Raw genomic sequence first — 14,143 nt, 5'->3', positions numbered from 1 at the left:
AATAAAATTTAAAAATCGGTTAACTTTTTTTTTTTTTCCAGTGGCCTAATCCTCTTCCGTAAAGCAGGAAGAAGCCATCCCAGAAGAAAAAGATTTACCAACAGAGATTCACTGCCTTTAAACAAGAAATCCGAATATAGCCGAATACAACCTTAGGAGATAAATATAAAAGCTTTTTTTTTTTTTTTTTATTCGAAGGCAGTTATGTTAGCCCACGATTTAGACCAGCGTATGCCTGATTTACGGAAAATCTGGCAAAAATGCTAGCATACGTTGGATAAGTTATGGGTACGTCTTGTATAAGTTATGAGATCGCTGAAGTACGCTGAAACACACTAGCATACATCGACATACGTTAATAATTTTTGAGCATGCTCAAAATGCTTTCAACATATGCCAGTGTATCCTATACATGGGGCATAAGTTACAGGTAAGTTATCTGATCGTTGACATACGTTAAGTGTAATATACTCATAAGTCGTGGCGTCTAGCTTAACCAAAACTTGTGCAAAACTTGTGCGTAACTTATCAAGAACTTATCTCCAACACATATCAACGTATCTGATGTGTTCTAGACAACCACTGAATATGTTTCTAACTTACAGCTGCCATTTGATGGCATATACGCAACGTTTTGGTATAGAAGCGGAAAACGTCTGTTCTCCAGACTTCATCCCCATCATAGCGTGAGCGACAAGGTGAAACTTTTTAGAAGACATGACGCTGAATCTGCTGCGACTGCAAATTTTCTTTTTTCTTTGTATTTATTTATTCTTTCTTTTTTCGGTGAGCGGTATATAGCAGCTAGGTTAGTACTGTGATCAAATACATCTTTTTATACAGGCAGGACGCCTCCGGGTGCATCACTGCCCCCTCAGGACAGGACTCGAGCTTTTACATCATTTAATGGGCAATAAGCTGTCATGCATTATGCATAAGTCAGGCTGTTGTTGGACATATGTTCTGGAATCGTTATGAATACACTATTTATACACCCAAAATTTATAAAAATACTATACATATCAGCATATGCCAGCTTTTTATGAGATTTATGGACGTCAGGCATAGGCTGTCTAAATCAGCAAGGTGTGACAGAGTCTTTAGAGTGGGTCTTTCTGAACTAAAGCAAAGGCCTCTGAAGATTGCCTTGAATTAAGCTTAACCCTTTACTGAAAGGAACCTTAAAGCTAATGTATAGATAAATTATGTATACAAACTGTCACGATTCTTAGATAGCCAAAGGACAAAAATTGTATCATTCCGAGCAATATTTATCTTTTAAAAAGTGAACAGTTACCTTAACACCAAACGGTCCTGGTTCTCCTATCGAACCTGTGACTCCTGTCGGACCCTAAATAGGCCAAACAAAACAATCTTTAGGATAGCTCCAGCTGACATGACATTTTCTGTCATTTTAAGGGCTTAGATTTAACCACTCACATCCTCTCCAGGGTCACCATCACTTCCTGGAAAACCTCCTAAACCCTTAGGGCCCTATGGAAAAAAAAAAAACAACAGGAAAGATCCACTTAAAAAAACAGCTCAGAGGTGGAATGCAGGCTTTTGAACTGTTAGTGTTTTTAAATTCCCATTAAAAAAATATTTATATCATTATTAAAAGCTGCCATACATCTGTTTTCTGACAATAGCATAAAATTAGTCTTTAGGTGATAAAGAATGAGTTAATATGTTTAATCTTTTTATAATATTATATTTAAAATCAGTAAGGCCAAAATTTTAAAGAATTTCTTTTCTTTTGCTTGTTTTCTGATTGTTCTTAATAAAGGTCAGTTGTTTTTTTGGTTTTTTTGAACAGTTTATTGGCCTGGTTTCTTTATTGCGTTTGTGTCATCGCTTCATTTCTACTTTTGTGTTATACATTCTACTTTTTCTTACCCTAACCCTAGCTTCTACAAAAGTATACTTAAACGGTAGGATTTATACTTCTACTTATGTAATAATATTAAAACTTTTTACACCCCTGTTCATTGAACGTAATTGTGGATGAAATACAGTCATAAACACCAGTCAGTTGTAATGATCTTCGGATAAGTGTAACAGAAGTAAAAACAAAAAATATACCAGAATTTCATCATACAGTAAAATCAGTGTTATTTTTTTTCTTTATATTAAATCTTCCAGGCTAGTATTAATTAAAATGAAAATCTAATACTTCTGACGTGATGCAAACTCCAATCTTCCATTGTCTGTAACAGGGATGCATCATTGCAGGCAGACCCACTCTCCAGTGGCCACTGCAGGAGAGGTGGGGGACACCCTGGATAGACTACTAATCTCTCTAGCAATCATTCACTCGTTCACACTTAGATCAAGAGAGGCCTTTCATGTTTTTAGAATATGGGAGAAGGCCAGATGACCCAGAGAAAACCGTCACATGCAAAGGTTGTTCCCAGGGTGCAAGATTCAAACTGCATGCAGAGATCTACAGCCCTCTTGTTTCAAGGCTATTAGTGCTTTTAACTGTTCCACTATGAAACCTTCAATTTAGGCCCCGTCCACACGAAGTCAAAACGAACACGAAACGCTGATATTTTCCAAAACGTTTGCCGGAGGCGTAAAATAAATGTGAGCGTCCACACGAATGCATGAAAACGCTGCAAAATGTATGCCAGGCCTGTAAGTGGCGCTGTGGTGCCAAAGCAAAAATAAGCGACAAAATGTTGGGTATGCGCACTAATATTTATACATGGTTGCCCTGCGGGTCCATTTTCGTGGTTAAGTCAAATTCAGGTGCTGAACTATGTCGTCGATATTGCTCTGTTCTTCCTGGAGATATTCCAGAAGAAGAAGATTCTGTTGTAAGCCCGACAGCAGGGTGAGTAGCATTAGCAGCAATGGCGCCATTGTTGTTGTGATGTGTCGCGCATGCGTGTTTAGAGGCGACGCTATGACGCATGCGTGTAAAAAAAAATATGCGGTTAGAGCGTAAAGATGGAAACGCGAAAACGGCGTTTCGAAATCTTCCCACTCTGAAGGCTGAATAAAAAAAGATCGTTTACAGACCCCCGAAACGCCGGCTTCGTGTGGATGAGAGGCTGGTTTGGTGAAAAATTTGTGCGTTTAGGCCAGGGTTCGTCTTCGTGTGGACGGGGTCTAAATGTTTTGACAAATTGCAAAACAGGCATTTTTGATTTCACATTCTTATTTTGCCTTAATTCCCAGTTTACTCCTAGCACAAATGCTTAGCAGTTAAGAAGTTTAAATAGTTCGACCTGGAGTCTCCTTAAAGCTACAGTGTGTAATTTTTAGCAACATCTAACGTCCAGACGGCAGACCGCAGCAACATGAACATCTCCCCCCCACCGCTTCTCCCCCCCAACAGTACGGCGAACGTTACGCGACAAAATGTCTTCCACGACGTCCACATCACCTACCTTCTCAAGTGATGAGGTTTGTTTACATAGATAATTTTACAGATAGTATTTCATTAGTCTGTGTAGGGTATAGATTTCATGTAGACTTAAGATAATAAATATACCCGTTATTTTTTCTACATCGTTGTGACGTTTTGGCGATCTCGCAATCGCTAGTTTGTTGGCTCTGCGCTGCCGTAGCGCAAAGATGTCTGCCTCCATGGCTTCGAGACCCGCTCCTATGTAATTATAAATAACGAATTCTAAGACAACGCAAATATTAAGGTTAAGAGGCTGAGCTCGCAGATGATGATAAATAACATAGTTATGTATAATATATTACATTTCTGACTGTATATCCCTGTAATTATTACACACTGTAGCTTTAATAAATACTGGGTACATATACTAAGGGTTTTCATATACTAGCTACAACTATTGATTGGTTGATTGATTGATTGATTGATTGACTTTATTAATCAGTGGAGATCAGCTCAAATATTCAAAGGGGAAGAAGAACGTGTCAAAGGAGGATAAAGGTGCATGGGATATTTACAATATATGCAGTGTGTCCACATATGACACCATTTTTTTCTAGCAGGATTATTATACAGGGTTATTGTACAGGGTGTTTACATGGGTATTTATATAGATGGATATTGTTATTGCACTGTGTGTCAAATATAGAGAAACAGGTTATTGCACAGTGCATCAAATAGTAATTGCACTTTATATACCTATAAAACTAGAAACCACAATCGGAAACATGCTGGAAGAACAACGGCCCAAAAGGTTCTGACTGTACTTCTGTGTAAATAAAAGGAAACTGAAAACTAAAGAGAACAGAAGTGGTTCTGCCGCTTCATTTAGTTTTAATGTGTTTTATTTATATTTAAACACAATGAAACTGATGTTGAAATCCCTGCAGTATGGTTTGGTTTCACTTTCAGTTTTTCTGTTCTCAGTAAATGAAGTGAGGCCTTTGGAAAAGCCCCACAGTAATGTTTTTATATGGTGTCTAAAACACTCCCATGAGAAGAGAACCATTATTTACATGTAATGCGCTGATGACTGACAGATAATATACATACCTATAATAATCATACAGATGCCTTTCAGGCGAGGACAGTCAGGGAAATTCCAGGAACTTGTCCATGAAATCTCATATGCGTGACTCAATGACCAAATGATTTCTGAGATGCATTCACTTTCACTCACAGTTTGACACCAGTTACCTTCAAGTAACTTTAGAAATGCACTGTTGTATTTAGAGTAATAAAGAAAATTTGGTTTTTGGCATCTCAAATTCAAACTGAGAGATTTAGGGCCAGCCCTGTGTGTCATGTAGATGTGCAAGAAAATTATTTCAAAAGCTTGAAAAATCCTCAACAGAATAAAAATGTTACTAACTTGAATCAGTTAAGCCTCAGTTAAAGCCAACAGAAAATGAATTTTCTCTCGATGTGTCAAGCTGTTGGTTAGAGATAACAAAGGCGACCAGATAAAAAAAGCAGGTTTCTATACCTACTGCACTCATGTAACAGACTAAACTTGGTTTCTGAACAGAATAATGTTGGGACTATTGCGAAATGACCATTTTGGTCTTTCCATTTCTTATGATTTAATGCATTGAAATGTAAGTATGTGTTTACATTAGATTAGATTACATTTAAAAACTCACAAACTGTTGTTTTCCCCTATGATGTGCACTAATAAAAAAAAAATCCAGGTTTAAAAGAGTTGAAAAGAAAGAAATGGCAGAAAGGACACTGAACACACCAGGGACCTTTGTGACAAAAAGCGTGTCGGACACACTTGAATCATTAAGGTTATGTGGAGAAGTTAAAATGCAAACAGCCTTCAGTTTAATGGGTCAATGTCACTACACCAATACACATTTAATTAAAGGATAATTAACATTTTACTTTTATTTCAGGTTTTCTGGTATACATGGACAGAATTTCTGGTACCATTCGTTTAAAAAAAAACAAAAAACCATAAAGTCCACAATAACGATAACTTGAATCTGACAAAAGCAATAATAGATATAAAGGCTATTAAAATGGGAAAATGAAAGCGAGACATTTCTTCCCCAACATACAGAAGAGGATTAGGGCCACTGGGGAAAAAAAAAAAAGTTAACTGACTTTTAAATTTTATTTCAGTTTAGCATGGGAAAAAAGTCAGAATTCTGAATTTCTATGGGACTGATAACTGCTCATGAAGGCCTTCGACACAGTGATTCCAGTCCCACTCAGTTCCTGCTTCAGCAACACCAGTTTACTTATTAATACACTCTTTTATAACGCTCATTCCTTGTGTCGGTTGAATTATCAAGTCTCCAGATTCTGTCCAGGTGTTACAGTATTACCGTAACCGTTCAAGCTCTAGGGAAATCCTTTTGATAAATTGTCGCAAAAACATTACCAAAAAGCTTTGACTGTAAATTCAGTTTAAATTAAATCCCTCTACACCAAAATCCAAGTTTAACTACACTGCACCGATACCTCTACCTTGATCAGATCTTAATATCAAGACAGATGTTCATAACAGAAATTGAAAAACAGGTGATCAGAGATCAAGTATCGCTTTGCAATTTTCCTAATTTCATTTAACGCAGTGACAGTAGAAATACTGGGGTTAATGTACAGTGAAAGTATTACTATGTTAGGATGTGTGAGATTCTTTCTGAACTTTAGACTCATCCTTTACTCATTCACAACATGACCTACATTCTGCAAGTGGATGGGTTTTCCAGATCTTGTAAAACAAACCGGAATTACATGAAAAATCAAATAAATCAACAACAAAAATCTCAAAACCATTTTAAAACCTCAAAGGAATTTTTTTAAACAACAACTTTGTTGTTTTCCTTCCGAAGTTGATACGACTAAGGTCAGAATGGTGAAAGTGAAACTCACCAGAGAGATTTTTTTTTTTTTAAATACCTCACAAACCGACATGTGAACTCCCCAACACTTTGATTTTTGTTTAAGCTCTAGAAAAACATCAGAGGATAATGAGATAAAAACACAATCCTCAGTTTTTTTACCTTTGGTCCATTTGGTCCAGCAGGTCCTCTTTGTCCTGGATAACCCTGAAAGAAAAGGGTAGAAATTATTTTAAGAAATGATGCAAAGGTTAAAAAAAACAATAACGAAATCTGATGGGTAACATCTGCTGTGATGCACAATTCTAATTGAGAATCTTTAACCTTAACTAAAAGCATATTTTCATTGTATGTAATAGATTGTTTTACAGGGAAATGTGCACAATTCAGTTTTGATAAATTTTTTTTTTTTTTTTTACAAATATTCAGCTTTGAAAGGCCCGAGATAAGTTTTCCCAGGATAAATGTGTGCTTAAGGTCTGCGCAAAAAGACCAAAAGCAGGATTTTTAAAGGACTTCGAATTAGATTCCATCCCTACCAAAGTAAATAATATCAATAACAAGATTTAAGATTTTGAAAGAAACACGAAACAATAACAGGAAATTAATTTATGTGGCTTCGCTTGTGGGTTGCAGTGAGGGGGCATTGCTGAAAGTGAGATTTGCGGATAGAAAAGGTGCGAACAACACATGTTAGTGTTTTTCTTGTCAGATCTGGGTCAAATTAATTGTACTGAAGAGCTTCTGCCACTGATATTCAGAGACTCCAAGAAAACTCATGTTTTATTACGACAATAAAAGTTCTCAATTTCAATTTATCTTTATTGTCATTGTCACAAGAACAACAAAATTTTAAAAAGTGCCATCGATCAGTGCATATGCTTAAAAAAATAAACAACAAAAATCACTGTCCCACCATTTACACACAATATAAGAAATAAATAATAACAGATGCAAAACAACTAATTAGAAAACTAAGTTCTGCTCTCTTTGCAGAGCAGAACTGATTTAATGAAATTAAAATCAATGAGATTATGAAATGGAGATCCCATTATAAAAGGTAAGCATTAACAGACATGTTCATATAAGACCAAAAAGCTGAAATGAAATTTCCTTTTATTAGCAGTGTTATTAGTTATTCACTAAGAATAACAGGATTTATCTTACAGAGTAGCCTCTCTCTCCGATGTCACCGGGAAATCCGGGGGCTCCTGTCTGACCCTGAGAGATGAGATGAAATAATTCAATGAGATAATCCCTGCTTGTTAGCAAAGGACCCAAACTATCAACAGGTGAATTTTAAAAGAAAAAAAGGAAATAAAATACAGTTAGAGGTTTATCCTTCATTCATATTTACCGCATCCAGTTGAATAAAAAAAACGAATATACTCTGTACTGCAGTTTAATGTCTTTACCTTGGGTCCATCTTTTCCCTGAGGGCCTTGCTTACCCGGGTCGCCTCGAGATCCCTGAACGGAAAACACACAATTGAAAAACATTCAAATAATAACTACTAAAACCTAGGAAAAACTGAAAAGGTTAGATTACTTTATTACAATGCAAATTATTGCATTATGAAAAATAATTGTGAATAATTCAAAGTGCCAATTTGATGTGTCAGGTTTATGATTACGGTATAAAATTAATGCATGTGCATATAGAACATTAAAGAAATGAGATGCTTAACTCTGTTTACTGCAAACTGTCATGCAACTTTGTTAGAAAACTGCTGATGTTTGTGCAAGGATAATCACAGTTATCAGGAGACCACTCTATTCTGTGATTAAATCAGGAGCAGCATTTTGTCCTATGACCTGATCAATTGCCTTGTCAGAAGAACACTGTTCTGTAACCCACCCCATGTGTTATGATCTGCTGATAAAAGGCTTCTGCGAGGAGACCCATGAGAGAGAAAGATGTGGCTGAATGTGGCTCTCTCCTCCTGCAGGAGCCAAAAAGCCCTATTCTGTGTGGACTCAGTTTCTTTTTATCATGACCCTACAATTTTGAATGTAACATGATGCACAAGCTGTTTAAATTTGTTCCACTGAATTAAGCGGGCAGTGGAACAAATAAATAATTTATAAATTTTTTTATTTATTTCTGACAACCCTAGAAAAAACACTGAGTAGGAATACATTTCAAAATATAAAAAAAAAACTCAATGATGTAGACAATTCCGACGAATTCTATACTTCTTTTATAAGACTTTTGTGCAAAGTTTGAATTTTACAAGAATATTGCATGGGATAGATGCATTTTCTATTCTTACATGTTGGCAAAGGAAACAGGAAAAAAATACAAGCACAAAATAAAAACTGTGGTACCTTGATGCCTTTACCTCCTCTTGATCCTGAAGAGCCTGGGTCCCCACGAGGCCCCTGGGATAAATGTTAGAGATAAGTATTAGCAGGGTGAATTTAAAGGCAAGGCAAGGCAAATTTATTTGTATAGCACAATTCAGTACAAATACAATGCAAAGTGCTTTACATGATTAAAATACAGGAAGATAAAACAGAATCAAAGCAAGTAGGAAAAAATAAATAAATAAATAAAATAAAAAATGCAGAAACAAAAAAGAATATTAAAAAAAGTTGGACTAAAGAAAATATGTTTTAGTTGAACTTTTTAAACTAGAACAGTAGAAGGCAATCCTAAATAAATGCGTTTTTAGTCTTGATTTAAAGGAACTCAGGCTTTCCGCACTTTTACAGTTTTCTGTTGTTTGTTGCTTCTCCATGTTTAGTTCTGGTTCTAGGTATGCAGAGCAGGCTGGAGCCAGAAGACCTGAGTGGTCTGGAGGGTTGATACACTGATAGCAAGTCTGTGATGTATTTAGGTGCTAAGCCATTCAGAGATTTATAGACTAACAGAAGTATTTTAAAGTCTATTCTCTGAGATACAGGGAGCCAGTGTAAGGACTTTAGAACTGGGGTGATGTGCTCTACTTTCTTAGTCTTAGTGAGGACACGGGCAGCAGCGTTCTGGATCAGCTGCAGCTGTCTGATCCACTTTTTAGGCAGACCTGTGAAAACACTGTTGCAGTAATCAATTTGACTAAAAATAAACGCATGGATTAGTTTTTCCAGATCATGCTGAGACATTTATCCTTTAATCCTGGAAAATGAATTGGTCGTAAATAAACTTAGCTGAAATTTTACTGAAATTTTACTAAATAATGGACAAAAGTAACAAATCTTGCTAAATCAGAGTAAATATGAGTTTAAATTGTTTTAATTATTAAGTAATGATGCTTAAATCTTAGTAGACGTGATTGTATTATGTGAATCTCAGTCAAAAAAAAGTGCTTATTTCTGACATATATGAACAGTAAGCGTTGGGGGAACAAAAGGCCTCAGTATGATAGCTGAGAGTAAAGTTAAATCTAAGATGAAGCAGGTTTTTATGCCCAGACATGATGGTTCCAAAGGTTGCTGTTTACCGTTACTGTGAGGTTAGTGAATCCCCGCTACGCCGCCTGCAGAGGATGTTCAGGGGGGTTTCCAGATAAATTATTATATTAGGTCTGCCACCTGCTACAGCCCACCTGGCTCACCTCATGAGAATAACACTGAAATGTTTAAGACTACCTTTTAAAAACCACCTTTAACTGCATCAGCATGAACATGTTTAAAAGCCGTAATTGTCACATTTACTAAGAGAAATCAATCACAATAAGATCAAACATAGGACTGCTATGAATGAATAACCTTTGGGTTGGTTACACCTTGGTATGTTATTACAATCTCATTACAAAAGTCATCACATCTTTAATCAGAAAATTCTTCTTTTTTTTTTTTACTTTATTTCAATACATATTCATAAATCTCCTAATTTATGGCTTAATTTATAAGGCTAAGCTTCATCATGTGCAGCTGCTTTTAAAATGTCTTGATTTTTAGTGTCAAGCTTCTTATCTCCTTTAACATGAGCTTTATACTAAACTATCCTTTTGCAATTAACTTTAAATGTTCCTGTATAACCTCTGATTTGGTTCAAAGAAACTCGCAACCACACCAAGGCAAAACCTATAAAACTTTTTTTTTAAATCTTTTTGTATGTTTTTGTCTTTATGTATGTTGTTTTAAATATCCAATTAGAACCATAGAGTAAGGCCAACCAGATGGATCTGCTGGTCCAGCATCTTCAGCTATGAGCAGAATGTGACACAATTACATTGATATGGTCCAGATTGTGGGCAGTTTGCAAACACCAACAATTTTAGAAGAAACTAACCAAACTTTCTCCAAACACACATGAATTTCAAACCCCACAACTAATACAAGAACTGGCTCATCCCAAAGACAGAAGCCGTCAAACCAGCTGAATGTTGTTTTTTTATGCAATGTGTTACTGCTCAGACTCCAACATCAGGGAAACCAAACAGCTGCAAAAAACACATGGAGCAGCACAGCTTTGTGGGAAAGATTCGGCTGTACCTGCAAGATCAACCTGTGACGACCAAAATGTTCAGATCCTGGACCCAGGAAAGAGGGTTTGAAAGGAAGGAAGCCATCTTTGTTGTAAAGGAAAAGTCATCACTGAACAGAGGGGGAGGATTGTGGTTTCAGATTCCAAGCATAGCACACATCAGTCTTATCATGATTCAAATGGCCAAGTTTAAAACTCATACAGCGCTCCAACCACAGGGTTCTCTAGTGCAGGGTTTCATAACCCTGGTCCTCAGGGCCCACGGTCCTATATGTTTTAGGTGTTTCCCTGCCTCCACACACCTGACCTGAATGAAAAGGTAATTCAATGGCTTTTGCAGCATTTTAGGTCTGTCAAGGAGGAAATTGCAATCATTTTAATCAGGTGTGCTGTAGAGACACATCTTAACATGAAGCTCAGTGGACCCTGAGGACCAGGGTTAAGAATCCCTGATATAGTGAGAGCCCACAGAACTGACAAAGACTCGTGGAGAGGTGCTGAATCGTTTTTAGAAAAACTGAATGAAGGTCCAGTTCCCTCTGATTTAGGCCTGTTTCGTGGCTGAAGGACCTGAGAGAATGATAATTTGTACAGAGATTTTACAGAGATTACAGGGAAATATTGATGCTATTCTTGTTAATGTAGCAGAGCAAAGAGAAGTATCATGCCAAAGTAAGCAACTTCACTGCAAAAACAAGCAAGAAATAAGTAAAAATGTCTTAAATTAAGTGTATTTACCCTTAATTTGAGTAGGTAAATAAGATGTTCTGCCAACGGAATAAGCATTTTTACTCTTTAAGATAATTTAAAATAAAGACTTGAAATAAGACAATGCAGTTGACCAGTTAAATATTCAAAACTTTTACAAAGTTTTAAATGTTTCTATTAAAACTTTTCATTACATATTAGAAGTTAAAATGTTGTCCAGGTGGGTGGCAGATTTAGCTCCTTACAGGCTCACCAGCAGGTCCAACTCCTCCTCGGGGGCCTTCCATACCGATGTCCCCCTGTCAACCGCAAGAGACAATAGACATTAACAAATCAATCAATCAATCAAATCAATCAATCAAATTAATCTTCCTTCCTTCCTTCCTTCCTTCGACATTTTTTATACATTTTCCATCTTCAATAGAAATTGGAGAACCACAAGGCTTTGTGTTCAGACTCATACTTTTCTACTTTGTGCTTTTGTCTAAAAAAACATTATATCTTTTGCTGCCATATATTTCTCCTCAGTAAGTGGTTATGCCACATATTTTAAATGAACATGGTGATCTTTAGTTTTGAAAAGATTGGGGACAAACAATTTCTATCTGGATAGAATTTATTTCCTATTAGAAGACGCTTTTAACTGTTTTAGATCTGAAGATTCGTCTTCAAAATAAATAAATTTGTATTTGGGAAGTTTCTGCTATCCTTTATTTTAAAACTCATTCTTTGTTGAAAACATGGCTATAAACTTTATTCTAAGACATTGTCATTTTCAGTTAATTGAGATTTGGTGTATAATTACCTTCAGACCAAGCTCTCCAGGCTCACCTGGCTCTCCCTGAAGTCCAGGTTCACCCTGAAGGAATCAGTTTGCTTTTTAAACAATGTTTTCAGCTTCATTAGAATCCTGTGAAATTATCCAGCTAAATCATTTAAAGGTAAAGTTTAAAATTCATATGAAGTGTTGGGTCTTATTTAGTGAACTGACCATCCCCCCAGAGAAACCTGAAGCTCCTTCTTCTCCTTCGGGTCCTGCATCGCCCTGCAAGTGGAAAGAAAACTCAAAACTAAAGATATCATTCATGTCACATCTTTTACGCTTCATCTACATGGATATACACTCCTTTAATTTTTTTTAATTATTTTATTCCATTTTCGAAATTGAAACCATTTTCATGCAACTCCTTTTTAAATTTCACTTTTAATTTGGAAATCAAAATCAACCAAATATTCTTTGATGTTTCCAGCGCTGTAGATTACGTCTGGTTTCATTTTCGCCTGAATTTGCTGAGTTTTCACTTTCAGCTCCTGATTACAATGTCAGCAAGGGAAGCTTTGGGAGTAATTACCAGACAGAAAAACAGATAAAGCGAGTAAACACATTATAATAAGCATTAATCTAATTTACTCACAACTGGTCCGGTGTCTCCTCCTCTTCCCCGAACTCCTTTAGCTCCTTTATATCCCTACAATAACAAGCATCTTATGCTTTATCCACATTTTTATTTGCTTTTTTTTGTTGTTTTTAAAGAAACATGCAGCAGGACTGAGTTTGGACTCTTACCTCTCTTCCTTGAATACCAGGCAGGCCTGTTTGACCTTGCAGGCCTCTGGATCCCTATCAGAAAGACAGAATCATTCAGATAAAATATAGATCAGCATCGATGACCATAAATGAAGTGATTTTGATGTCTTCTAGTAGAAGAATTCATTAGGATTCAAATATCAGGGTCCATTCTTAAATATATTTAAATATTCATGCAAGGCTACTTTCTTAACTAGTTCTTGCATTCAGAAATAATTAAAGTCAATTCAGTATTTTGAAAAAAAAAAATTCTTATACTTTTTTAAAATATGAAAAAGTAATTGTAGCTGAATATTACTACTGTAGTTAAAGAAAAGTTCAAATGTTTGGTCTCCTCAGACAAAATGTATTTAATCTTTTGTTTGCCAGACAAAAAGTTGGAAAAAAATTGAAGGAATGACGTGGATCGTGTAAAGATATTAGTTTGGAATGAATGTATTCATATATATATAGATATAGATGGCGAAAAAAAGGAGAGAAGTATATATATATATATATATATATATATATATATATATATATATATATATATATATAGCCATTGTTTTGTTTTCTGTTACAGTAAGCAGTTTATTAATACATTAAAACAGTGTGATAAGTTCACACCTTTGGTCCTGCAAAACCACCAAAGCCGGGCTCCCCAGGTTCACAGTCGCACTCCGTTGGCCCCTCCTGTCCAAGAGCAGAATCACCTCCTGATTCCTCATCTGAGGAGTCTGTGTCTCGTCCTGCTGGGTACTGAAATGGTACCTGAAATAAAACCATGAAGGAATTAGTAAGTAAGAAATGATACTATAACAGATTTCATGATTTCTATCTATCTATCTATCTATCTATCTATCTATCTATCTATCTATCTATCTATCTATCTATCTATCTATCTATCTATCTATCTATCTATCTATCTATCTATCTGTCTATCTGTCTGTCTGTCTGTCTGTCTGTCTGTCTGTCTGTCCATCATCCATCTCTTATCTAGATGAAAAGTTTAGGATCTATCAAAAGAATTCCTTGTTGCTAATCTAACAGAACCTCAGTTGCGCTAAAGGCTCATAGCTGTTTTTTATTTATTTTTTTATTTTAATAAAATGAAATACAACAAAGTGACTATAGCAATTTCAAAGAATTACAGTTTAATGACGACCTCTTGTG

The 14,143-nt window shown here is 35.9% G+C and overlaps 1 protein-coding gene across 1 annotated transcript in view; it reads right to left on the bottom strand.

The window, feature by feature from the left end:
- zgc:113232 (uncharacterized protein LOC541546 homolog) overlaps positions 1-14,143 on the bottom strand; it is a 36,506-nt gene that overhangs the window by 16,938 nt on the left and 5,425 nt on the right. Inside the window, exons 5-16 of the mRNA XM_038292412.1 lie at positions 13,598-13,741; positions 12,971-13,024; positions 12,819-12,872; positions 12,395-12,448; positions 12,209-12,262; positions 11,649-11,702; positions 8,592-8,645; positions 7,680-7,733; positions 7,432-7,485; positions 6,427-6,471; positions 1,441-1,494; positions 1,298-1,351 (exon numbers count right to left, since the gene is read on the bottom strand). Of these exons, the coding sequence (XP_038148340.1) occupies positions 1,298-1,351; positions 1,441-1,494; positions 6,427-6,471; positions 7,432-7,485; positions 7,680-7,733; positions 8,592-8,645; positions 11,649-11,702; positions 12,209-12,262; positions 12,395-12,448; positions 12,819-12,872; positions 12,971-13,024; positions 13,598-13,741 (729 nt within the window). The remainder of the gene's footprint in view (positions 1-1,297; positions 1,352-1,440; positions 1,495-6,426; positions 6,472-7,431; positions 7,486-7,679; positions 7,734-8,591; positions 8,646-11,648; positions 11,703-12,208; positions 12,263-12,394; positions 12,449-12,818; positions 12,873-12,970; positions 13,025-13,597; positions 13,742-14,143) is intronic.

Source organism: Cyprinodon tularosa, unplaced genomic scaffold (genome assembly GCF_016077235.1).
Source record: "Cyprinodon tularosa strain WSP-4 unplaced genomic scaffold, ASM1607723v1 ctg311, whole genome shotgun sequence".
Lineage (NCBI taxonomy): Eukaryota > Metazoa > Chordata > Actinopteri > Cyprinodontiformes > Cyprinodontidae > Cyprinodon > Cyprinodon tularosa.
The sequence above is the reverse complement of the archived record's forward strand: the minus strand, read 5'-3'. Positions and strand labels throughout refer to the sequence as shown.